Below are 26,829 nucleotides of genomic sequence, written 5' to 3' on the forward strand. Positions count from 1 at the left end.
CATGGAGGGGCCTGTTCAGTGTAACTGCAGCGTGTTTTGTCCCTTAACTTTGAGGCACAACTTCCAAGCCAGCATACTGCAAAGCCTTTCATTCATTTCGGTGACTTCCTGCACTCATAATGTTGCGTAAGGAACTAAATAATGTAAAATGTCTTGAAAAGAACAAAGCAGCACTGCAGTCAAACTCAGCAGGAGCCTGGATCTTAAAAACCTGCAGACAGGTGAAGCAATCAAATCTATAGCACTCGTAGAAACATGCCCATTTTCCCTGCTTCCCTCTATCTGACCATTCCTGTCCACAATAAGCAGTACAAGTGCTCAAGTGTAGTGTATGTTGGATCATAAATTTGAATGAATGCTGCCGTTCTTCTCCAGGCAATGTGAAAAATGCATACAAAGTCATAAAACGACTGGGTTTTGTGAAACATCTTTTAAATGCAGTCGGCCAAAGAAAATGCTTTCTACGCCTTTTTGCCATTAATCTCACTATTACTTTTTTCTCTTTTGCAGTGAAGAAAGCCAAGTTCGAAGGACCACAAGGTCAGTCACACAGTGTGATAGCATGATCAGTCCTTTGTACTAATAGGGTTTTCTACTGTATTTGTTTCTATCTTGATATTTAATCAAACTCAAAAAACTAAGAAAAAAAAACTTGAAAAACTAAGAAACTAAAACTAATGAAAACTGAACTAAAAACTAAAACTAAAGTTTTGGCTTTGAACCTGCAACCTCAAGCGCTGTGTGCATTAAACATGTTGAACCGTGCCCGACAGAGAAATTCAACACCTACGTGACTCTGAAGGTGCAGAATGTCAAGAGCACCACCATCGCTGTGCGGGGAAGCCAGCCCTGCTGGGAGCAGGATTTCATGTTGTGAGTATCCTTCCTCCTACTGCTCTTCTTCCTCACTGACAGCCTGAGGCTTATAGGAGCTCCAATTCAGTCCCTGTATTTCCAGCTACTTCAAATAAAATGAAAAATTGTGTACTGTTCCATGAGAATTACATTACATTACACTACATTCATTTAGCAGACTCCCTTGTCCAGAGCGACTTCACAAAATAACAGAAGTGTGTCCATTCAAGCTGAATGAGCAGCAGTGTCAGATCAGGCTAACAACGCTATGAGTGTGAGAATAAGAATGATATCTTCTGTGTGTATGAGGTTATATGGGCAAAATTGTCCAGCCTGTAGAGGATTCCTACTAAATTTTGAGATTGCAGAAACTAACAACACAGCACTGGAGTGGATGCTGTGAAAATCGATCTGCAGTGTAACAGCATTAGACTAGAGTAGCTATTGTGTTATCTGGTTTGCACTGTGACGGCATTGCACCAGAGTAGATGTAGTGCGATCTGGATTGTGCTGTAATATAGATGCACCAAAGTAGGTGTTCTTTAATATGGTTTCTGGTCTACAGTGTAACAGCATTGCACCAGAGTAGATGTTGCGCAATCCAGTGTATACAGTCATAGCACTGCACCAGGGTGCTGTAGCTGTTGTGTAATCCTGCCTAGACTGTAATGGTACTGCATCAGAATAAAAGTTATATAATCCTGCCTACAGATCTACTAAGCCCCGGTTTTGATCTCGGGTATTTTAAAAGCGGTATGGCGGTGAATCCCTGTCAAAGTAATAAATACGCAGTCAGTCTGAAGAGATCCACTTATTCTCTCTTTTCTCGAGAGTCTGGTCACACGCTTCAGGGAGCAGATACGATCTCTCCATTCTTTATCCTCCCTTGATCATTCCATCTCTTCTTCCTCTTGGCTGTAATTTCCGACAGGGGAGAAAATGTCAGACTTTGCGAGATTTCTCAGGCCTGTCTGAGGGAACGATGTTTTCTATTTGCTATTATTAGGCTCTGATACCCTTACACGCCGAAATGATGCGTCAGCAGAGTTCATGTAGCTGCGTGTCATCAGAGAGGCCTAAAGTGCAAATATCATTGATCCAGCCCGAGCTCCAATTCCCCCTGCTTCCTGGACTTAATTATCCTGCAAGATTCTCCCAGAAATGCCCTTCCTTTTTCCATGTTTAACATGACCTCATCTGTCCCCTTCTGGTGACTGTTAACGGTAATGACTCTGTTTCTATGATGACTCTGTTATCGGTTATGACTGTTTCTGTGATGATTTTGTTATCAGTGATGACTGTTTTGGTCAAGACCTTCATTTTATTTTCCCAGGATCATATTGGCTCATATTTTCCTCTTAATTTTTCACTCTCCCACACTGACTCATTTCTGTCTTCATATTTTCTCCTCTGTATCCTTGCTCCCTCCCTCTTTCCTTCTCGTTCCCTCTTTCGTCTCTCTCTCTCTCCCTCTCTCTCTCCTCCCTCCCGCTCTGTGCAGTGAGATCAGCAGGTTGGATCTGGGCCTGACGGTGGAGGTGTGGAATAAAGGTCTGATCTGGGACACCATGGTGGGCACCCTGTGGATCCCACTGCGCAGTATTCGGCAGTCCAACGAGGTACAGCCCGGCCCCCCACATCCGTCAAATCCACCTGCCATATCAGCATTGTCCCGTTAATTAACAAATTAATTGGTCTCTTATGGATTCATAGATAAACTGAATGCTAAATGTTGTGATTATCGTATTTAGATTAGTTTTGAAATGTTAATGCTGTTGTTCAGAAGCGCTCCCTGCGTTTTTATTTTCGCCAGTTCTTTGCAGAATTCAGGGCTTCTGTGATTTTGACTCACATTTTGACAACCGCAATCATCAGCAACAGTTCAATCAGCAACAGTTCAATCATGCTTTTTGATGTGAAAAAACTGTAAGGATGTTTTATACTTCCTTGAACCAATAGCAGAACCCCAGTGGTGAGACTGTGTCTCTCTCCTCCAATAGGAAGGCCCAGGGGAGTGGCTGACCTTAGACTCCCAGGTCATCATGACAGATAACGAAATCTGTGGCACCAAAGACCCCACATTCCACCGGGTCCTCCTGGACACGCGCTTTGAGCTGCCACTAGGTGAGGTCAACTACACACCTGCACCGATCTGTCCACCGATTCCAGCTCCAGCCCCTGCATCAGCAACCCGCTGATAAGGAATGGCTGCCTTAAATACATTTCGGAATATTGACAGGCAAAAACACTTCAGCTAGCTTACCCCACTTCAGCTTGCTCATCCCTCTTTCACTCAGCTAAAGAAGCATGTATCTTCTGTTACAGTAAATCTGATCTCCAGGTCAGCCTGTGTACTGGATGTTTGCAAATCATTTTCGAACATTTTCGAAAAAGCAATGAGTTGTGGTTGGGGCTGATTAGGGGAAATGGTTTAAGAGGTGGTGCCCTGCCCCACTGACTGATGGTGTGCTTTGATTTGCCTCGACAGACATCCCAGAAGAGGAGGCACGCTACTGGGCCAAGAAGCTGGAGCAGCTCAATGCCATGAGAGATCAGGATGTAAGATAATTCTCCCCACTCAGGGCTTCTAATATCACCCAGACAGCTTGGCATTGAAAGACATATCTAATAGTGAAGATGGCTTTGAAAGCCTTTTTTTAATGCACAGCAGAGAGTTTGAAATAGCCTGCAAAGCTATCAATTTGTCATAACGCAAATCATTTCTGCTATATTGTTACAAAGTGCTTTGCAGGGGAACTCTGGAACAACAATACCATATTCATTTACATTGGCATCACAGATATTGTTTTATATATATATATGATCCTTAAATACAGTTATGAGGTAAAATTGATTGTATTGGCATGGCCTGGAAGCGTAATGTTCTATAATGCTAGCATGAGTGCATGTCGCTACTGCAGGTGAAATACCTATCCTGTTCAGTCACAGATTGATTGTGTTGTGTGCGTGTGTGTGTGTCTCAGTATGTGTACCAGGAGGAACAGGAGAGGCCCCTGCCGGTTCCCGGGACACAGTGCTGTGAGTACCCCTCCCCCCATCACTCGCTCTCTCTCTCTCCCTCTCTCTCTCCCTCTCTCTGTCTCTCTCTCCTTCCCTCCTCCTCTCTCGCCCACGGTGAGGGAGGAGCTTGAGCGGATCCGACAGGCGCGAGACGGTCCGGCCCGATTGGCCCGTTGGGCGTGTGGCAGGGAGAAGTGATGTGTATGTAGGGTTTGAGTCGCGCTGGCGCACGCCGCCCCGCCCGATTCGTCAGCGTCGTCCCAGTGACGCTGACACAGCAGATGGGCCGGCAGCCGTGGCCAGAGGGGGGTGGGAGGCTGGGTGGGGCGGGACAGGCTGCGCATGGCCACCTGCTGGACAGTTGCCAGCGAGACGGGAGGTGGCTGGCGTTGAGCTCCGTCCGACCGCGGCGCGTCAACCGCCATGACCTCAGCCTTTTGAAAAAGGTCACACCACCCTGCTGGTGCTGTAGTCAGAGCCACCTACGCATGTGTGCCTCCTTTCCAACAGCACGTATCCAGGTGCACTGAAAACCAGCCATGTCACAAAGGCTGTTTCCACCTACAGCCAGGTGCAGATGAGGTGTGGTTGAAAGCAGGTCACTCCGGGTGCACTTGGTTTTCGACAGTGCAAGATGAGCTTTTAAGTTGGACAGTTTTTCCATCTACGTAAGAGCTAAAAAGCGACCGAGACCTAGCTGGCCAGCAGTGGCACGGGTTGCTAGCAGATCACCACCGTTAAAGAGCGCCAGGGTATATAAATAATATACACCAGATATCCTCCCATAGTTAATGCATGGTAAGGAAAGCTCCTTATCATTTAGACTGACCTGTGTCCACTGGGGCCATCAACCTGCAGGTCAGTGTGGCTAATGGAAGCAAAACTATACAGCCCCTCTCTCCTTGGGACCCATGGGTGGTGATTAGTGGGTCTCTTTAATGTACGCATAGTGTCAAGGATTTGCCATTGATTTTATGGCCAGTTATTGAAAGGATCGTGTTTTTTCCTTCCTGCTCCATGTCCACTCACTGTGCTCTCCATACTGTGAGCTTACCTTAGCTTAGCCTAGATCCCAGGGGGAAGGTGATGGAGTGATATGGATCATTGTCACTTTGTGTGCATTGGTGTGATGCAAGGATAATGTTGCATTTAGGGATCACTATATGACACTATAACTGTGCTATGAAAGTGTGATGTTATCCTTCATAAGCTTTAGAAGCGCTATGTACAGCGTATGTTTATGTAGCTTTGGTTGTTTGTATTGATGCTTTATTGTTGATGACTTTCCTGTTATTATACCTTTATTATACCCTTCCTGCACTTACCGTATTCTTACTGCTCTTATGACATCATCTGTATTCATATTACTATGATGACCTTATAAATCACTCTAGACAAGATCATCTGCTGAATAGATTAATACATCAATAATCATTATTATCAGTCTGATTCTCCTTCTCTTTTGTAGGTAACTGGAGTCTGTGGAGAGACCAGCAGAGTGAGTATCCTTCTGTCATTTTGTCACCCCATTGCAGTAGCAGTCGCAACGCATAGCAGTTTGAGCTAGACCAGGTTTTACTAGGAGGCGGTTATCATGTTTCCTGGAAGCTGCCTGTTGGGTGCTATTCAGAAGCAGCCCACTAGCCCCTTCCCCTGGGCCCCCTCAATCTGGAAGGATTGCACAGATATCAGCAATATGGTAATAGCCTACCAGAGGGAAAAGTGGAGCTATGTGGAGTTTCCACCATATTGCTCATACCCAGCCCTTTCAGATCTGTGAGGGGGAATCACAAAGGGTTGAGGGGAAGGGGATGGGGTGGTTGTGGATTGGGCCTTGGTGTTCTCCTTTGAGTCCATTAACTTGCATTTAGAACAACTTGGAGTGGCAATCCATTGGGAGCACTATTTCCATCCCCGGTCCGGACTGACAGCGTAACGGGCAGTGTGAGGGCTCGGAGCCGAGGCTGCCTCCTTCCCCACGGTGTCAGCAGTGTGTGTAATCACACCGGTCGGGCACTTCCCCTAGTGCTCTTCATGCCTGTCACTTCTCATCCGCGGACCAAACAGGATGTGTCCCGACTGGTGAAGTTGTTATTAATGGATGCTGATTTGTTCTGCTGATGAATAGGCTCACCTCCAGAGCAGTCAACACTCCCTGGATTTGAGGGGGCTGTTTCAAACGCGAGCGTGCCACAATGTTGCAGCTCTGGTCTGGAAGCACTGGAGACGTCGTGTGATTTTTATCCCATCAAAATTTTTAATAATTAAGTTGGATTAGTTGTTAGGCTATATTAATGTACTCTGACTTCTCTGCCTTTTGCTATTTAGAGAGAGGCCAGGGAAATCTCTATGCCTTTGGCTCTCCTGGGACACAGCAGCACTTTGTGCAGACAGTATTAGTGTGTCTGTCCCATCACCTGTTCCTGTCCTGGAATGGCATCGGCTGCATGTGTGAACGGAGCGTAGGTGTCCTGACACAGTCCTATTTCCTTGGGCAGACGAAGACCCGGACAGCGCAGTGGACGACAGGGACAGTGACTACCGCAGCGAGACGAGCAACAGCATCCCGCCCCCCTATTACACCACCTCCCAGCCCAACGCCTCTGTGCACCAGTATCCCATGAGGCATCAGCACCGCGGCTCCCGCGACAACTATGGCCGGTCCGCCAGCAGCTGTGATTACGACTACGACCACCAGAGGACGATGAGGTGACTTCACCTGCCCGGCCCTCTTGCTGGACTGGTTGCCATTTGTTGATGATGAGGGTTCTTTGGTGGTCTCTGATTGGACAGCCTGTGTCCTTATTGTTATGACATCCATTCGTACAGTTGCTATTTTCACTGCCTGAATGTTTTTTGTGCTAATCTTTTATGCTAATTTTGTTTGTCAAATGTCTCTGGGATGTTGTAGTCCGTGAGCGCAATGGGGACTACAGGTGTGTCAGACAGCTGCATCTTAGCAATAGTTTAGTGATATTTCCCAGAAACTCTCACCTTTTTTCACATTGTGAGCATGGTTCTCCCAGGTCTCAACCAATGGCCTTTATTTAGTACGTCTGCCAGGGAGGTGTGGCTCAGTGCCATTGGTTGTTTTTGAAAGCTGGGGTCTGAGTGTACTGACAGTATCCATCTCCCGAACACCCCACCCCACCGTCCTCACTCTATGCCATGATAGTTAAGCATCTGTCAGCATCCCGGCGATCTTTGGCCTCCGGTTCAAGGGCAATGCTAAGTACAATTTTTGTTTTGTTTTCTCTATGAGCAGATGTATGCAAAAGTGAGAAGTTTGAAATCATTTTGGTTCGGCCTGATATCCCCTCCCCGGGTAGCAACTGGGTCCTGATGGCACCCTGCCTTGTTTGGCCATCTTGTGATTGGCTGCTGTCATGGTGATACCATCAGCTTCTCTCAAACCCTGTCATTTCCCCAGCTCAGCCTGCAGACCTGCAGGTCTCTATAAAATCCTGGCACAGACACGACAGCACGCGTGCCTATTTAAAATAAATGTGCCGTACGAGAAAACAAAGTGTAGCAGTTGTACATATTTTTGTATTTATTTGACCTGGCTTGATGTTAGTTACATTTTGGAGAGTGATTATAGTTTTTGTTTTTTTTTTTGTTTTTTTCAAGCAACAGAGGTGCATTTACAGAACAGTGTGTGTGTGTGCTTGTGTGTGTGTGTGCGTGCGTGTGTGTGTTGGTGTGTGTGTGTGTGTGTGTGTGTGTGTGTGTGTGTGTAAGTGTGGTGTCTGTATGTGTTTGCGCCTCCAGGCTCTTGCTCTGGCTTACTGCCTGCCTGGCTGTTTTTTTTTTTTTAACTCTGAGGGAGAAAAGACACATTCTTCTGGGTTTTTTTCTGCTGCCTCATGCATTATTTATAAGCTGTCCTTTAATCAATAGTGCAAAATGTGTGGAGGTTTGTGTGTGTGTGTGTGTGTGTGTGTGTGTGTGCGTGCGTGTGTGTGTGCGTGTGTGTTTGTGTGTATGTGTGTGTATTATCTCCCTCTCTAAATTTCTCTGTACCTTTTTTCCCCTAATAGCCTCGTTCATCACAGAGGATAAATATTCTTCTTTTGATTTTCTCAGGAGGAGATGTTGCCTCTCTCCCGTCACCTGTTTAAAAGCTCTCTGCCTCAGCATTTCTCCGTCTCTCTTTCTGACTCCCCCGTCTCCTGCGTCTCTGGCTGGATGTTTATTGCTTCTGAGGACTCTCCTTTCCCACCTTGTGTTTGTTTATTGTGTAGGTGTTTGTGTGTTAATGCTCTCTGGGGTGCAGGCGTGAATATTAAAGCATACATCACACCAGACACTTTGTACGGTCGTTAAAGGCGAAGGCTGTCTCAGCGGTGCTTTGCTCGCACATCTCCCTCATGCTGGGGATTGTTCTGAACATTCTGTGTGGATGTTTAGAGAAACACTCTAAGCACTTCTCACTGCTTTAGCCCCCTCTGTTTTTCAGATTCTTCTACTTTCCTGTCTACTTTGTGTCTCAATTCCCAATAATTGCCCCCCCCCCCCCCCCCCCCCCGGCAAGCATTGTCCCCTCTCTCTCCCTTCTTTCTCTTGCACTCTCTCACCAGACTTCATTCTGCACCTCTTACTCTCTCTGAATGAGCCACAGCAAGTTAATGTCCAAAAATGTCCTGTGTTAGAAGATGTGTGTGTGTGTATTTGTGACAGAGAGTGATGCCAGCCACAAAGTTTTGTTGAAGCTCGAAAACTTACTTCTGTCTCCCCCGCTCTCTGTCTCACTCACTCCCACTCTGTCTGTCTTCCTCTCTCTGTCTCTCGCTGTCTGTTTTTTTCTCTTTCCCTCCGTGTCTCTCTCCTCTCTCCCTCTTTCTCCTCTCTTTTACTTCTTCTCCTTTCCTGTCTCTCTCTTACGGATTGAAGGATTAAAAATTTCTTTATATCAGTCTGACAGCAGTAATCCAGAGTCGCCCAGACATTTTAGAAATGAGCTTATAAACTGTGCCTCCAATCTCTGCCTTCTTTTATGAAGTTGAGTAAAAGCGAGCTTTTCTCTCCCTCTGCCTGCAGCCCCACGGGCAGCTACGTGTCCTCGGGGGAGCTGAGCCAGGGCAGCTCCCAGCTGAGCGAGGACTTTGAGCCGGAGTACGGGGAGGGCCTGCGGGGGGAGTTTTACGACGAGAACGACTCCTACCACTCCTGCCACTCGTCCGTCAGCTACACCTGCAGCAGGGACTCGCCCGACTGGGACCCGGACGACCCGCAGGAGGGGTACAGCGACGAGGGCGGCTACAGCAGAGACGGCGGGGAGGGGGGCGCCAATGACGTTTACGAGGACGAGATGATCTACGAGGAGGACGAGGACCTCTACCCCTTGGACCAAGAGCCCCCGTACACCCCCACCCCGACCAGCACTGCTCCTCCCATGCCCCCTGAAACCCCCGTCTCCCGACCACCTCTAGAAAAGCAGTCCTCCCTCCACAAGCAGCAGCCTCCTCAAAGTGCCACCCCCGGCCAAGCCCCCACCCCGACCCCTGCTCAACCCCCCAGTCAGCCCCCTACCACCCAAGCAAAGACTCTGTTTCCGGTTCAGCCCGTAGTTGCAGTTAGCAAGCTCCTGGCTGCAGCAACTAATTCCCTCACAGGCCAAAGCCAGTCTCCTGCACCCACCAACACGTCCACTGCCTCCATATTCCAGCGTGCAGGCCCCAGCGCCCAGCCCGCTACACCCACACCCACAAGCCAGCCCTCCGCCCCTGCAGCTCCACCCCCTGCTTCTACAGCCCAGCCCCCTCCCCACGAAGCCCAGCCCACTTTCCAGAAAGTCCAGCTCCCGGCTCATGAAACCCAGCCCACTTTCCAGAAGGTCCAACCCCCTTCTCACGAAACCCAGCCCACTTTCGAAAAGGTCCAACCCCCTGCTCATGAAGCCCAGCCCACTTTCCAGAAAGTCCAGCCCCCTGCCCATGAAGTTCAGCCCCTTTCTCACGAAGTCCAGCCCCCTGTCGCTGAGGACCAATCCCAGACCCCTGCAGACCAATCACCTGTTCCCGAGGAGGAGTACCCTCTCACAGAAGAGCCCCCTGTCACAGAGAGCCCCCCTGCTGTTTCCCCAGAGAAGACAGAGGCCCTTCCAGATAGGTACAGTGTGTTTTCCATCATGGTTACTGTTACATAATAGCCTAGCAGAGGACATAGGCACATCTATAAATTTTCAGATGCTGGGGAAAGGTTACCTCATGAAGACCATACAATGTTGTGTTTTACCAGTTTTTGTTTCACAGTGTAAAATGGACATTTGTAGGAGCTTCAGCAGTGTACAGGTGCACTTCTTTTGCCACTAACTCTCCAGACCACTGCAGCTTTTTTTTAAAACCGAGAGTGTGGATAGAAGGAGAGTGGACCACTGTCCCTACATGCTCAGAGCTATAAGAGCTGCATATTTCTTCTCAGAGACCGCAGCTGTTCCCTCATCCTCTTCCACAGCTCTTCTCCTGTGGGCGAAGGGGTCGGAGAGACTCTGGACCCCGCAGCGCGCGCCAAGGCCAACTGGCACCGACTCTTCGACAAGGTCCGGCAGCAGCTGCAGGAGGTACGGTGTCTTAGGCCCCCAGGCCTGTGATTCCACAGTGGGACATCAGGCAGGGAGGGGAGGGGATCTCCACACAGGTACTCCCCACAGCCACTCAGCTGCTGCCCCCCACCTCCAGTTTTCCCCACAGTCGCTCTGTCTTACTATTGCCATGAATCTCCATAACTTACATTTCCAGGACCACACATTCAATTTACCTGCTTGACTGTGAATCTGAGGGTCTTTTGCTAATCATATGCTAATCATTTTCATTTAATTTGAGTTGGCTGTCTTGATAATTTGTTGCTGCTGTTTAGTTCATTTTTTCGCAATTTATTATCTGCATGCCTGTGTTTTTACTTTACTTCTCATTCTCTTTTTTTGTTTGTATGCCTGCAATATATATTTTTTCCTTTTAGTATTTCATTTTCTTGGTGATTCTCATGTCGTGCCCTCTGATTGGCCATGGCTGGAGCAGACTGACAGGTGGGTGTGTCCAGGTGTTGTTGTTGATGTTGTCACATGTTATGAATGATGTCACCCTACTCTTGTGCTGAAATCAGCCAGTGACTAGTGAGAACTAGCTACACTATCTCTATGGGAAGGAGTGGTAAATTTGGATTTCTCCCAGCACAGTAAGTTTGCTCACATATGTAGTGTCCCATGAACTGTTTCTTGCCTCGGTAGAAACTGTTACCACGACGGGTCAATTTACGAAGGCCTTCACAGTAGTTTAAACCTCAAGTTTAGACCACAAAATCTGCCTTCCAAAACAGCTCGACCAGACTCTATTCAAGATCTGTGGTTCCAGCTTTCTAAACTTGCGGTTTAAACGTGTGCAGTGGTCATTGTAGTTGGGTCCGGGTGCTCTTGGTCCGCCCCCTGTGTTTCCTCTGTTACCTCTCACTGCCGCTCATCTTCCACACTCTTCCCACACACCTCAGCATGATGTGGTGTCCCCCCCCCGTGATGTCATCAGCGTGCGTCAGCATCACAGACTCTCTCTGCATTTCAGCTGAATGCGGAGGCCCGTGACGCTGCAGTGGGGCCCTCTCTGTGTTACGTATTACCTGTCCTGATCTAGGAGTAAAACGCATGTTTGGAAAAGGTGATTGGCTAAAGGCTGTGATGAGATCCTAGGTCAGAGGCAATCGGGGTCTGAGATGGCTAGAGACGTACACTGATCCCACCTCTCCACTTTCTCCACAGGCTCGAGGGGATTCAGGAGGGGCGCAGTCACTGTGGTTTAAAGGAGGGTAAGTTTCACTTCTCGCTAATATTGGCACTATTGAAACCCCAAGATCCTTTGAAGGATCTTAAAGGATTAAAGAGAGACAGGTGTAAACCACATTAAAGCCTCTAGCAGTGGCGATGAACTTATTTTCACAGCTACACTTTACTGTCCTGCACGAACTCATAAGGGAATGGCAACAGTCCATCCAAGGAATTACTGAACAGACAATTTCATAACGAATGTAATTACATTTAAAAGCTGAGGCGTGAAATGTTACCATGATTTGTTATGTTTTATGACTTTTTAACCTGCGGTATCTCTGCGCTGGGGGCGAGCAATCACTCAGTGAGAGTCACGTTTTTGTATGCCTCTCTGCAGTTCCTGTAGGTGGTGGTGGGTAGGAGGCGCTGGAGTGCATCCACGTGCACCTGCGCGTGTGTGCACGTGTCCGTGAGCGTGCGTGTAAGAGGCAGAGAGTGTGTATGAGTGCGCGTGTGCCTGTGCGTGCCTGTGTGTGCGTGCGTGAGAACAAGAGAGTCTGCACGTGTGTGTGTGGGTGTCTGTGCACGTGTGCAGTGTCTGTGTGTGCATGTGTGTGTGTTTGAGAGAAAGAGAGAAACTGTGTATGGATGTGTGAGTGCCTATGTGTGCCTGTGTGTGTGTGTGTGTGTGTGTGTATGTGTGAGTGTTTATATGCAGGGGTGTGAAAGAATACCTTGGAGTGCAGAGTGAGGGAGATCAGCAGAGAATGTGTGGGATAGTGCATTCTGATAAACCCACAGCATATTATAATATGCAGCCAAAGTTCTGCTAAGGAGGAGTGGAGCAGATTCCCTTGGTGCCTTCACCTTTCCTTTCACTTCACTAATCCCAGCCTGCTCAGGTGCAGTTACACGTGAGAAATTATACAGATTTTTCCCTCTAGGCTTGCTGCCCAAGTTGATGGTAGAGGTAAGTGTGGACCTGAGCGTGTAAGTCTGTTTTCAGATAAACTTCCAGAACATGGGACAGGTCGCTCTTAGGGGTATCGGTCTGCAATTACCTCCCTTCTGACTCATGGCCTGAGTCCAGTCGGTATTGACTTGACTCTGGGCTAGTTGCCCTCTGCTGACTGGCAAGGCATTAACCTCGGAATGTGATTGGTCTAACATGCAGAGGAATTGCAGTGCTCATCAGATGCAGGACCTAATTTATTCCAGTGCAGTTTTTTTATATCTGCCAGCCTCCTAATTGCGTTGTCAGTGAGCCAGTCGGTAGCACAAAAGGAGCAGGCTTGCTCTGCTCTGGAACTGATTGGTTGGTTGCGCTGATTGACCGTTCCTGGTCAGCGCTGGTCAGCACGTGTCTGTAGCTGGCTTTGCACTTGCACAGGGCTTCTGTGTCAGCTTGTGCCCCAGGGCAGGGTGTCTCGCCGTTGGTCACTCCAGCGTTGCTGTTTCTTCACAGGCCTGGCGGGGCGCTGTATAGCATAGACAGCATGCCGGACCTCCGAAAGAGGAAAGCCATCCCTCTAGTTAGAGATTTGGTGAGAGATACGACCCTGCCGTCCACCTCAGTCCTGCCCCCTCCCCCTCTGTAGAATCTGTTTAGCTCCCCTTAGACTAAAGTACTAAAAAGCCCTATCCATTTCACCACACTAATATCCTAACACACTCTCATTTATCAATTCTACACACATCACTACTCACATTTTCTGTCTCTATCAGCCTTATTAAACCCCCAGCTCTCCCCTAAGCAGTCTTTTTATCCTACCTTTCCCTCTCCCCCCTTTAAAACATGTGATGTATGATTGTCCTTTTGTGTGTGTGTGTGTATCTCTTGGCTCTCTCTCTTTCTCTCCCTCTCAGTTTGCATCTCATATTCACCTCCAGTTGCTGCTGTCCCCCCCCTCTGTGCTTCACTGGGCACTAATCACACCATTGCAGTTGCCATTTGGTCATTGATCCCTCCCTTGAAATAGGCCGTTTTATTTGAATGGTTCTCTCATTCACTCTGAAAGGATCATTGCTATTGGCTCGGTGCTGCTTCAGTGCCTCCTCGCCTCCCGATGATAGGTCCGTTCCCCACTCCTATAAATCCTGGTGGAATTATTATGAAATCTTTCCTTCTGTCCCGATTGGCCCCAAGGCCTTCTCTAAGGTTCCCTGATTGGCTCACCCCACCCTCCACATCACCTGACGGCCCCAGTGATCCCTCCTCACTCCTAAATGGTTCACCGGCTCCCAGCTTTTCCCGCCCTGCTGGATGACTGACTCTCCTCGGCAGGATGGCCACTCCCGGGAGACTCAGGCCTCGTTAACCTGCTGTTTTAATTATTTGTCAGTTTTTGGTCCTCTTTTTTGGTTTTGTTGAGTTTGCTTTGTTTTCCGCTTCCCCTGGTTTACTAAGCTCTGTGTCCCCTCTCTCTCTCTGTTGCTGTCTGTGTGTGTACGTGTGTGTCCTTCTGGTTTTGGGTATTGTGGTGTGACCAGCGGAGCAGCGGTTAATTTCCTCCGTAGCATTGACAGCATGCCCGACATTAAGCCCCGCCGCAAGTCCCTCCCCTTTGTCAGCGACCTGGTGAGCTCTCTAAAGGAGAGGAGGAGGAGCTTGTGTTGGGTGGGGCGGACCTGTCATTCTGTGCCATGCTGACTCTTCAAAACCCATTTGCAGCCTCCCAGAAACCTTGCATGTCCAGATCACATCTAGCTGCACCAACAACTTGCAGATGCCCTCTCTTATATGCTTCTGAGAGTATCTGAACTAATAAGAATAGAATTTCAAAAAGTAATGTGCTTTAGGCAGAGCACATTTTCTTTCAGCCAAACAGACTAATGTAAAAAGTCTTTTCTGGTTGAATAAACCATTTGTCTGTTTGTCATTCTTAAATAACAAATGTGTCCTATAAAAGGCTATGTAGGATGGAGTCCAGCGCAAGCTAAAAATCCATTGATGTCAGTTCAGTGGAGCAGTGGAGTTTGCAAAGTTCAGCTGAGTTTTCTGAACCAGTTTAAAAGATGCAGAGGTAGGAGGCGTTAACAGTACATGGAGATTTATGAGAACTTTCCAGTTGTGCAAAAAAAAAAGTAAGAAATATGCCCAAAATTGACTCCCAAGGTTTTGTCATGATACCAAAGAAAAATAACAGAAAAGTAATCCCAGACTTGGCTAGGTTTACCTTGCACCATTGCACCCTGGGACATTTCAGATCAGCCTGTTTATGACCTCACAAATGAAAGGGGACAGAGTGGATGCTCTGAATGCAGGACTAGTTCACTCTGCTGAGCTCATCCATTCCGCATGACACGACCCCCCCACCCCACCCCTTCCATGAGTGCTGACTTCCTGTCTGTATAGCCAACAGGAGGTTTGGATTCCAGTCAGTCGCCTCCACTAAACTGTAAAAATGCCGTAGGAAGGTAATATGTTACACCTTTCAGATGGGGTATTAACTGCTGCACCGAGCAAGAATTGAATTATTGCTGTTGTTAATATTCATACATGCCAGCTCTCCCATATTTCCATGCTTCAGAACAGGATCCTGTATTTTTCTCCCATATTTCTCCCTTATAAATGAGTTATAAAGTGATGGCAAACAATGAATCAGCTCTGCCCTGGCAGCCCCCCGTAGATTTGTAACACCAATACTGTCTTGCGCCTTATTTTATAAGTCCTCATCCTATAGCAAGCTATGTTTCTCCAGAGCTCTTCTAAACATTGCAGATGTTATTTGCTGAAAGTTAGTGAAATTGACAACTATTTTTAATGATTTTAACCATTACAGTGGTGGAATAACTGTTTTGTGTAGTCACATTATTTCTTATTATTATAAATATAAAGTATATGTGGAAGTGTACATGCACATTTTACAGAGTTCATCTCTTATTCTGGTAACTAAGAGCATACTTAATTAAAAATGTAGTTAAGACTGTAATTATGTAACCTCTGTATAAATAGTCCGAAGACCCAATTGAGTCCGGTGTAACTGGGGTGTCTGGAATCCAAGCTCCCTGTTGTGTTGTCTCTGTCTGTCTCTCCATCTCTGCATCCTCTTTTCCTTCTTTCTATCCGTCTTTGTGTTCTTTCTTATTCTCTCTGTCTCTCCAGCTGTGTTCTCTCTCTCTCTCTCTCTCTCTCTCTCTCCCTCTCCCTCTCCCTCTCCCTCTCCCTCTCCCTCTCTCTCTCTCTCTCTCTCTCTCTCTCTCTCTCTCTCTCTCTCTCTCTCTCTCTCCCTCCCTCTCTCTCTCTCTCTCCCTCTCTCTCTCTCTCCCTGTGTCTCTGTGTTCTCTCTCCCTCCCTCTCTCTCCACCTCCGTCCTTTGCAGGGCAGAGCCGTGCCAAAAGCAGGCTCTCTCTCCTCTGTCTGAAGGACTCATCTTTCCTTTCCTCATTTCACCCTTATTTGGTCAGCTTTGGTGGCCTAGGGCCCAGAGAAAATGGAGAGAAGGAATTTGGCATCTACTTGTGAAGTGATTATTCAGACAGTCAGTCCTAATCTAATCAAGGATTCTGTGCATTGTGTGGTTAGTTTGTCCTGAGGTCAGACATTCCTAAAATGACTTTATGAATAATTTGTTTCCTGGTTTACCAGCACCATGTTTAATTTCTCCATATAGCGACAAACTGTTTATAAACCCCATGGAAATTTTTACTCTGAAATCATTTACTTTGAGATTTGTTAATATGTATTAAGTACATCTACTTGAAGTCCATTCAACAAAACAAGCTCATATATCTTCATATCTGGTGAGTGGTGGCAAAAATATTTAAAGAGGAATTCTGGTACATTTATCATTACAAAGAACACTATCTCCTAAATCCAAATACCATTGCATAAAAAAGCAGCCTGTACAGAAAGCCACTGAACATAATGAACAGATTCCACTCACTGTTTGGAAGATGATGCAGGGCTTTTGTGTCCTATAGAGGAAAGTAGGCAAGACAGGGTGTGTTTGATACAGCCCTGGATGTCTACACATGGAGAGATCATTCCTGAATGTCTTCTATTATAGAAGCCTTTGTGTCACTCCATTTCACTCAGGCCCCGCCCTGAGGGCCTCTGATTGGCTTGCGCTTAAGTAAGGTTTATGAGCGTGGGGTTGATTGCCAGAGAAACCCATAAATGACACAGTATGAAGAATTGCCACGTTGCAGTCAATAGCCTGACAGGACATCTTTATCACGCCAGTTTACTGACACACTTCACAGACTGAGTCACACAGGTAGCGTGCAGACTCAAACGGACTTGCGGTCCTTTGAACAAGCACTCTGTCACATTTATTTATTAATCACCACAGTCTTCATCTATAAAGGTCAGGAAAGGCCCGATGAAGGTCAATCCCTCTCTCATGCCTTGCTTTTTATCGTCCCATGTCCCTCAATGTAACACACATCAGTTCATCAGTTCATCTCCTTATTCAGCTTTCTATCCACCTCCTTCCTTCTTTGCCTCCCTGTTAAGGGCTCCTGCCCTGTGTATAGATGTGTTTTCACTGTCTCTGTCCGTCCCTCTGTCTGTCCTGGTGGCTGTGTGTGTTCATCTGCTGGAGGCTAGATAAACTCTGTGGATCTAAAGTGTCTGTTTCTCTCCCTGCTCTTTCTCTACCTGCCCCACCTGCCCTGGCACAGGCTATGGTGAGTACCTGTAGCCACCACCAATGAGACAATGCACCAATGCAGAAGGACATTTCTGACAGCACATAGTTTCTTCACAGTTACACAGAGAAGATATGTCTCTAGAGAAGGTGATCTTATATATACCAGGCAATGAGAAGGAAGTCTCTCTCCTCTCCCCATTTGCTTTCTCTAACCTGCCTTGTCTGTCTGTCTGTTTGCCTGTCTGTCTACCTGCATGTCTACCTGCCTACCTCAGTCTCTGGTCCAGAACTCTCGGAAGGCTGGAATCACCTCAGCCATGGCCTGCAGCACGTTGAACAATGAGGAGCTGGTGAGTTACATTGCATTATATTACATTATTGTCATTTGTCAGACACTCTTATCCGAAGCGACTTAATTACTTACTTGCTTACTTAGTAGGTTACAAGTTTATCCATTTATCCAGCTGGATATTTACTGAGGCAACTGTGGGTTATGTACCTTGCACAAGGGTACAACAGCAGCACCCAAGCAGGGAATTGAACCGGCTGTCACTGTGTTGCGTGTTAGTGTTGTGTCTGAACAGAGATCTCCCCCTTGTCTGGCACCCGTAGACACACTGAGGCTAGCCTGTTATCAGTGTCTCTGCATATTAATCAGTTTGCTTGAAAGGGGGTGTGCCTTCAGCAGAGCATGTCCTCAGTTGTCCATTGTTTGATGCAGCAGTGCGGCGTAGTGGTAAGGAGCAGGGCTCATAACCAGAAGGTTGTGGGTCAATTCCCCACTGAGGCACTGCTGTTGTACCCTTGGGCGAGGCACTTAACCCAGAATTGCCACAGTAAATATGCAGCCTTATAAATGGATAACATGTAAAAATGTGAACTATGTAAGTCACTCTGGATAAGAGCGTCTGCTGAATAATAACGTATGCAGTAATGAGTCTGACAGTCTTGGGTGTCTTTCTCGCCGGCGTTTCCCCGGCCGTTTGCTCGTCTCGTCCCGGATCCACCTGCCCACGCCCTCCACCTCCGCAGAAGAGCCACGTCTACCGGAAAACCCTGCAGGCCCTCATCTACCCCATCTCCTGCACCACGCCGCACAACTTCGAGGTGTGGACAGCCACCACGCCCACCTACTGCTACGAGTGCGAAGGCCTGCTGTGGGGCATCGCCCGGCAGGGCATGAGGTGCTCCGAATGCGGGGTCAAGTGCCACGAGAAGTGCCAGGACCTGCTCAACGCCGACTGCCTGCAGAGTGAGGCCTGCCCCCCCCCGCGCCACCACCTTCTCCCTCCACCTCCGCCTCTCTACACACCTCCTCCTCATTCTCTCCTTCAACACTCATCTGCTTGCCCTGTCTCTTTTCCTCCTCCCCTGCCCACACGTCTTCGGCATCCTCCGTCCTCTCCCTCACGCCTTTTAATCCCTCTTTGCCCCGTCTTTCACTCTCATGATATTCACACTTGCGTCTTTTTTTAACATTGAGCCATTTGGCTTCTTTGCCACCTTCTCTCCTTTCCGGAGTGCATCTCTGCTTCCTGACTCCAGGTCAGATCCAGGCTGCCAAAGAGCTTTCTTGGCATGTCAGGGTGCTAGCGAGCTTTGCCAAGGCGTTAGTCACATTTATCACACACTCTGTTCAATGCTAGAAATAAAGGAAGCGGACAGCGCATACAAGCGCAGTTACAATTAAAGCTGTTTAGTTACAGAACGCTTTCCAGGCCCCAAACGACGGTACGTGCCCTTGAAGAATCCCTGTGCTTCTCTCTCTCTCCCTCTCCCTCGTGATTTTAGGGGCGGCGGAGAAGAGCTCCAAGCACGGGGCGGAGGACCGCACCCAGAACATCATCATGGTCCTGAAGGACCGCATGAAGATCCGAGAGCGGAACAAGCCGGAGATCTTCGAGCTGATCCAGGAGGTGTTCGGTGTGGCCAAGGCCTCCCACGCCACGCAGATGAAGCAGGTCAAACAGAGTGTGCTCGACGGCACCTCCAAGTGGTCGGCCAAAATCAGCATCACAGGTGAGGGGAGGGCGTGGGTCGGTCACTGACAGGGAGAGTAAGATGTTTTTGTTCACTATCCCCTGTGGAATATGTTAAAGATAGCACATCTGATATTAGGAATATACTCATTTTGAAATCATAGTTTCATGTTGATTATTTTAGGCCATTCCATCATTTAAAAACAAAAGGTTTGAGAATACATCTGCCACACTGTAGCATTTCAGTTATAATGATATCTTTCAACAAGCAGGTGACTGACACCTGCAAGAACAGGTGATTAATGTTCCCCTTTAATCAGTGACTCCACTTTACGTAATTAAGACTTAATTTGGATGCACCGCTGAGCAGAAGTGTTTAATTCATTAGTTTATTAGACAGAGTGCATTGGGTTGCAGCATTAAAGAGCCGCTACAAGGAGGAGCCACACTATTGATTATTATGACAGAGATCCTCGCTCAACAGCATGAAGGTTCTATACAAGGCACAGCTGCATGCACCACCAGCAATGAGAACCGTGTCAGCTCATTATGAGGTCACAATGCTGCAATATGTTCTTCCCTCACAGTGGTGTGTGCCCAGGGTCTCCAGGCCAAGGACAAGACAGGCTCCAGTGATCCCTACGTCACTGTGCAGGTGGGCAAGACCAAAAAGAGGACCAAGACCATCTATGGCAACCTCAACCCAGTCTGGGATGAAAATTTCCATTTGTGAGTACACAACTGCTTTTGAGTAACTGACTTGGGGTCTTCCTCTCCAGTTTCCCTGACACACTCCAGAGATCCTCTAAGAGAAAGTAGAATTGATGCATGTTTTCTTGCTGTGTGGATCACTAGCGATGAGTGAAAGAGTTAAGTGGAGAAAAGAAAGAGCAGAATATCAAAGCGGCCTGCTCTGTCTGGCTTTCGTGTCTCCAGCGAGTGCCACAACTCCTCGGACCGCATCAAGGTGCGCGTGTGGGACGAGGACGATGACATCAAGTCCCGCGTGAAGCAGAGGTTCAAGAGGGAGTCCGACGACTTCCTGGGCCAGACCATCATCGAGGTCCGGACACTGAGCGGGGAGATGGACGTCTGGTACAACCTGGGTCAGTGCCGAGAGAGGCGGGACGGGGCAGGGAGACAGAGGTGCAGCAGAGAGTGAGGGGGAAGAAACGGGACAGCGGGAGAGAGAAAGAGAGAGAGGGAACGAAAACCGAGGGCAGAGACAGAGAGGGAGGTGTGGGAAGTAGAGGGGAGAGAGGAACGAGAAAGGGGGAGCAACAGGTGAGAAGGAGAGGGAGAGAGGAAGAAAGAGACTGAATCTCCGGCAGCTGGGGACAGAGTAGATAGGAGTGATGATGAATCAAGAAAAATGAGCCTGGTACTCAGTATCTTCAGGGACTAGAAGTAACACACTTTTGCAAAGGTCACTCTAAAGGACCTGAATGCAGTTCAGTCTTAAAGGTTTAATACAAATAATGTACCGAAGACAGTTTTATGACTGCCGTCTTTTTGTGTCAATAACTGTGCGCTGTAGCTTTAATCGCAAGCAACTCTTATGAACTTTTACCCGTCGTGTGGTTTCTGTGGTTATTGGTTATACGATTGGTTATTGTCTATAAGACTCTGAAACTGCAAGACAGTCACAGCAAGGAAGAGTTATACATATGCACAGACACGCTTGGCAGCTGCATGACTTTTAATTTTAAAATGTCAAAATGAGGGGGATTGTCACACAAACGTGCTACATCTAGTTAGTCTGTCATTAAACAAACTTGCTACACAATGTTGCAAAAACTAAGTTTTCAAATATTCTCATATGTTACACTCCCACATTCACCATCAATGGAGCAACAGAAAGAAAGAGCAACACTTCTGTCTGCCATTGAAGTATTCAGAATCGTTTGGTGAACCTTATTTCAGATTTTGGATAGTTAATTTGCTGTACGTAAGTTTTCCCACGGAGACCTGTGAGATGGCAGAATGTTACATCTTGCTTTGGTCTTTTGGTACAGACAAGCGGACGGACAAGTCAGCTGTGTCAGGGGCCATCCGGATGCACATCAGTGTGGAGATAAAAGGCGAGGAGACAGTGGCACCCTACCACGTCCAATACACCTGTCTCCATGAGGTGAGTCCAACCCTGGAGCTGGCCTGGAGCTGCTCCCTATCACATCCAGTACACCTGTCTGCTCAAGGTGAGTCCAACCCTCGAGCTCACATTGTCAGTGACTCCAGCATTATACAAAGACTTATCAGGTCTGTTACCCAAACCTGGCAGTTCCCGGAGAAGCATTTCAGACAGAAGAAAAGATTTGAGAGAGAAAAATTTCACATAAACTCTCTTTGTGGCCATGATAGGTCCACTTATTTCAGAAATATACATGCTGATACATTCCTGTAAAAGTATTATATTCCTGAAAAAGTATATTAGTGGGGTAGAGCAATGTTGCAGAGAGGAACCCTATGTGAGCTTGTATGCATTACAGCATTGGCTTATGTCAGCTGAGAGAGCATTTGTGATTGGAGGCTGAAGAGACTGGCAGACTGGCTGCAGTGGGCGTGTTGTAACTGGCCCCGCCTCTTTGTGCAGCACCTGTTCCACTACGTGACTGACGTCCAGAACAGCGGCGTTGTGAAGATCCCGGACGCCAAGGGTGACGACGCCTGGAAGGTGTACTTCGAGGAGACGCCACAGGAGATCGTGGACGAGTTCGCCATGCGCTACGGCGTAGAGTCCATCTACCAGGCCATGACGTGAGACACCCCGGCTCCTCCAACTCTGAGATTCCCTGAGTCCCTGCCTGTCCAACTCTGAGACTCCCTGAGACCCTGACTGTCCAACTCTGAGACTCCCTGATTCTCTGACTCACCAACTCTGAGACTCCCTGAGTCCCTGCCTGTCCAACTCTGAGACTCCCTGAGACCCTGACTATCCAAACTTGGCACTCCCTGATTCTCTGACTCACCAACTCTGAGACTCCCTGAGTCCCTGATTGACCAACTCTGTCACTACATGACTCCCTGCATTCCTTCTGCGTTGCTCTGTAGACATCAGACCTGACACTTAAGCCACTCAGACTGATCAATAACACATAACCACACAACAGCCATGTTACAGAATGCTTAAATACAAACAGCATTTAGCCACAATTATACACCAACAGCAGATTTATTAGTTTATAACCACAGCACACATAGACTGCAGAAGCATTAATATTGTGTTGTAAAAATAATAATAATTACAATACACAGACTTCTACTGTAATAACTGTGAATCCAAGCCGTGAGAATAACAGAGTGAAATGTGGCATGGATAATGCAGCCTACAATGAGAGCAGACAGTACAGTCACTGAGTAATGCATTGAATAATGTGCTGAGTAATGTCCACCGTAATGCCGTCCATAATGCCCGTAATATTTCACTGAACGATGTGCTGAGTAATGCACTCGGACATTCGTAGTGACACTAATGCAGAGCACTGAGGTTGCAGAGGTCAGCAGGCCTGTGTCTGATACACAGAGAAACTGTACTGTTTGTAGATCTGGTTTCCAGATGCACACACTTGTGAGGATCATGCAGGAATACACACAGGAGGAGGAAACGAGTCTAAAATGAACAGCGCTGCCAGAACTTAGGGCTCTTAGAACCTGTTTATTTACACAGCTACATTGCTTTTGGCCTGGCTGGTATTTGGATATGTCATAAGCTGTCTTAGCCCTGTAGTGATAACCATGGTCTGAGTAAGTTGTTGTGGAAAATTCTTGAACTAAGGTCTAAGGCTACGCTACAGACTTCTGGCTCTCTCAATTCAATGATATGTTCTCCAATAAATGGTGCTGACATTTGTGTATACCTCTCTGTGTAAGAGTTTGGAAAATTCATATGTAAAATCATACATTTAAGTGTACGGTTTAGTTCTAAAATGTTAAACTCAGCCCAAAGTGGCTTCATTTTCCAGAATGCCACCTTTTCAGGGGTAGCTTAAACAAAAGATAATGTACAATACATTGATTAAGCAAAGGAAAGGTCATGGACCATAGCAACCATAATTATTTGCCTTAAGCCCACGCCATATTGAAGCCAAATTACTTTTTAGTTTAGTTTTTTCTTGTGAATACTTGCAAACATGTTGTTAAAAGCCGCTGTATCAGAAGACAGTGCAGCTGAGGGGCAGAGCATTCACTGTAAGGTGTAATGAGTGAGGCATCTTGTTTTCCGTACAGCATCTTTGTGAGGGGGGTTAATGAGGGGTGAATGCATGTTGTGTTTCTCCTCAGCCACTTCGCCTGCCTCTCCTCCAAGTATATGTGCCCAGGTGTGCCTGCCGTCATGAGCACCCTGCTGGCCAACATCAACGCCTACTACGCCCACACCACCCAGTCCTCCAACAACGTGTCCGCCTCCGACCGCTTCGCCGCCTCCAACTTCGGGGTGAGTGTGCTCTCGTAGCAGTTTGTAGCAAACTTCTTCCTCCCGTTTTCCACTCTCTCTCTCTCTCTCTCTCTCTCTCTCTCTCTCTCTCTCTCTCTCACTATCTCGGTATCTCTTGCACTCAATCCTTCCCCCTTTTTGTCTCTATCTCTATGCATTTCCTCCTGTCTTTTCCAGCATGCGTATCCGTCAGGTCTGAGTCTGTACCAAAGCTGTAACAGCACTGTGCTTGGCAGTGCATCATTTATCACTGATAAGGCATTACATTTTATAGCAGCTTTCCGTGGATCTCAAGTTCCCGAAAACAAGTTCCTGTGAAGGAGGTTTAGGGGTGGCAGGTGGTGACTCACCACAACCACCGTCAATGTGCATCCCCCCCATCTGGGTGACGCACAGCAGCCATTTCGCAACAGAACACTCACCACACATTAGCGGAGATTGAGAGGGAGAGATTTATTGAACCAATTAACCGAGGGGATGATTGGATGGCCAGATTAATACAGCCAGACTGGGACATTTGCCAGAGCACCAGGGAACCCCCCTATTCTTTACAATAAATGGATGGGAACTTTTAACAGCTGCAGTGAGTCAGGAGAAAGAAAGAGGACATCCCCATCCCTGCACTTGTGCTTTGGATTTACTTGGTACAGAAGGAAGACTGCCCCCTGCTGGCCCACCAACACAACTTGCAGCAGCAATACAGCTTTCTCCGTACAGCTCTCCAAACGCTCGCCTTTACTTAGCAATATGTTATGGCTGCTGGCTTTTAGCCTGCTGCTTTTGTGCTGCTTCTGCAGTGAATGTTCTGTTGATGTGCATTGTCTCCGTATTTGCATGTGTCTCACAGAAAGAGCGGTTTGTGAAGCTTCTGGACCAGCTGCATAATTCCCTCCGGATTGACCTCTCCATGTACCGGGTACCGTAATGTCAGATTCTATTCTAAGGGTCAGGGATTAACAGATGTACATTTAATGTATACTACCACCACTGGCCACCCTATTTAAACCAATAAGGGTTTTACTTATTAGTTGACCGGTTGAATCAGGTGTGCTAGAATTTGAATAGATGTAATTCAGTACATCTGAATAGATAGATAATAGATAGATAATATTATTTTGCCTTCATGACAAGAGAATTTTAATTTCAGATTTTATGGAAGATGAATATGTTTCTATAGGATACTATATTGTTCCTAGACTCTTAAAGTATTCGATGAATGGGCTCCAAAATGAATATACCTAGCAACAGCGCGCTCGACTGAATGCAAAGAAGTTAAATCAGTGAGGGAATGTTACTTGGATAGATTGCTAACTAGCTACACTTTTCTCTATAAAGTTTACCCTCAAAATTATGTATTGTATTGTTATAACTTACACGAATGTATTAGACAGCTTTGTGTGTGGAAGAGTCTGATGGCTTGGTCAGAGCCCTACATCTTCATCTGAATGAGGAAATGAGATTTATGTATTGGATGCTGTGATAATTTAGCCATCTATACCTCAGGGAGGGAGGTCTGTTTCTGGGCTTGTAGGAAATCATAGATGTTTAGTCCAGGAAGGAACTGAATAATTGAGGATGTAGGTCTGTTGTGAGACAGATCAGCTCTTGCAGTGCACAGTTTACCATCTTTATACGTTTCTGTGTTGCAGAACAACTTCCCGGCCAGCAGTGCCGAGAGGCTGCAGGACCTGAAGTCCACTGTGGATTTGCTCACCAGCATCACCTTCTTCAGGATGAAGGTGTCCCCCCCAGCCCTACCTCTATCTCCTTTTCTCTGCTGACTCACCTCCCTAAATCTGTATTCCTTTTCAATTTATATTGACCCTGTCATTGGATGGGCGTCTGAATTTCATCTCAAATTCTCTTGGCCAAGACTCCATTTTTTCCCTATTGGACTTATCGCTTTCCTGTACAAGTGTCTGCCTATCTGCCCCTCTGACCTCTGACCTCTGACCCCCATGCCTCACCTCCTCAGGTCCAGGAGCTGCAGAGCCCCCCCAGAGCCAGTCAGGTGGTGAAGGACTGTGTAAAAGCCTGTCTGAACTCCACCTATGAGTACATCTTTAACAACTGTCACGAGCTCTACAGTCGGGAGTACCAGTCTGACCCGGTGAGCATGGGTTAGAGCTAATAGCCAAGGACCAGTGCTCGTCTGCTGGGGGCAGTGGGGTTGGGGTGATGATATGATACTGTGGTTTAACTGCTGGTTATATTTCTAACTAAAACGCTTAATAAACAATGCAGAACATACCTATGAATAAAACATTGATGGTATTATGGTTTGCTCTGCAGTGTAGCAGTGTAGGAATTTGTAATAAGGAGGTGAAAGATTCCGTTCCCAAATGGGGCGCTGCTGTTATACCTGTGAGCATGATGCTTAACCTGGAGTGCTTCAGTGAATATCCAACTATGTAAATGGGTGGTAGGAAAAAATGTAAGATATTGTGTTTGTCACCTAAGATAAGAGCTTCTGCTCTGCAAATAAATAATGCAATATTAACCTGAGGTGACTCCTGATATCTTATATAATACTTAAATGTTCAAATAGCTTATTGCCCCTTCTTTTGAACTTTCAATTACTCAGCTTTTGAAAATACACAGCTTTTTAGAATAATGCCCTTGGAGGGTTTCTGAAATTGTATACACAGAAATGAAGGCTGAGCTGGAACAGTGTTTACAATTATGTAATGTTGATGTCAAAAAACTCCCCTGCCTTTTGGAGAGTGTAAAGTGTATGAGGTCACAACGCCTTCCTGGCTGCGTGGTGAGTGTATTGACAATTTCCAAATCCCTTTTTAGCCTATTTCAAGTGTAGTGATGATGTTATAATTCCTTTGCTGCCTCAGGGCAATTGTATAGATGATGCCATAATCCCTTTTCAGCATTAAACCAAGGCGTAGTGATGATGTCATAATCCCTTCTCTAACACATGGTAAGTGTAGTGATGATGTCATGGCCCTTCTGATGTCTCCAGGCCAAGAAAGAGATTCCTCCTGAAGAGCAAGGTCCCAGCATCAAGAACCTGGATTTCTGGTCGAAGCTCATCACGCTCATCGTGTCTATCATTGAGGAGGACAAGAACTCATACACACCCTGCCTGAACCAGTGAGTGCTGCATGCGGTTCTCCACCTTACCGCCTACCCCTCCCTTCAGTCCCGCTCATGTCCTCACTGTCCTGTGTTTCTGCC

At 47.1% G+C, this 26,829-nt stretch overlaps 1 protein-coding gene across 4 annotated transcripts in view; it reads left to right on the plus strand.

The window, feature by feature from the left end:
- The window catches only part of LOC118795314 (protein unc-13 homolog A-like), a 50,177-nt gene that overhangs the window by 4,759 nt on the left and 18,589 nt on the right, over window positions 1-26,829 (plus strand). For 2 of the 4 annotated variants that reach the window (XM_036553721.1, XM_036553724.1), the window contains exons 2-26: window positions 511-540; window positions 774-873; window positions 2,357-2,474; window positions 2,856-2,979; window positions 3,344-3,414; window positions 3,840-3,894; window positions 5,345-5,374; window positions 6,375-6,585; window positions 8,917-9,987; window positions 10,333-10,438; window positions 11,627-11,673; window positions 13,098-13,176; window positions 17,258-17,263; window positions 17,502-17,576; window positions 18,259-18,478; window positions 19,018-19,245; window positions 19,793-19,934; window positions 20,142-20,311; window positions 21,221-21,336; window positions 21,799-21,962; window positions 23,487-23,640; window positions 24,488-24,556; window positions 25,290-25,379; window positions 25,616-25,750; window positions 26,615-26,745. In XM_036553721.1, the coding sequence (XP_036409614.1) occupies window positions 511-540; window positions 774-873; window positions 2,357-2,474; window positions 2,856-2,979; window positions 3,344-3,414; window positions 3,840-3,894; window positions 5,345-5,374; window positions 6,375-6,585; window positions 8,917-9,987; window positions 10,333-10,438; window positions 11,627-11,673; window positions 13,098-13,176; window positions 17,258-17,263; window positions 17,502-17,576; window positions 18,259-18,478; window positions 19,018-19,245; window positions 19,793-19,934; window positions 20,142-20,311; window positions 21,221-21,336; window positions 21,799-21,962; window positions 23,487-23,640; window positions 24,488-24,556; window positions 25,290-25,379; window positions 25,616-25,750; window positions 26,615-26,745 (3,742 nt within the window). Of the gene's footprint in view, window positions 1-510; window positions 541-773; window positions 874-2,356; window positions 2,475-2,855; window positions 2,980-3,343; window positions 3,415-3,839; window positions 3,895-5,344; window positions 5,375-6,374; window positions 6,586-8,916; window positions 9,988-10,332; window positions 10,439-11,626; window positions 11,674-13,097; window positions 13,177-14,122; window positions 14,211-17,257; window positions 17,264-17,501; window positions 17,577-18,258; window positions 18,479-19,017; window positions 19,246-19,792; window positions 19,935-20,141; window positions 20,312-21,220; window positions 21,337-21,798; window positions 21,963-23,486; window positions 23,641-24,487; window positions 24,557-25,289; window positions 25,380-25,615; window positions 25,751-26,614; window positions 26,746-26,829 lie in introns of all 4 variants that reach the window. The other 2 variants (XM_036553720.1, XM_036553723.1) reach the window with 1 other exon arrangement.

Source organism: Megalops cyprinoides, chromosome 20 (assembly GCF_013368585.1).
Source record: "Megalops cyprinoides isolate fMegCyp1 chromosome 20, fMegCyp1.pri, whole genome shotgun sequence".
Classification (NCBI taxonomy): domain Eukaryota; kingdom Metazoa; phylum Chordata; class Actinopteri; order Elopiformes; family Megalopidae; genus Megalops; species Megalops cyprinoides.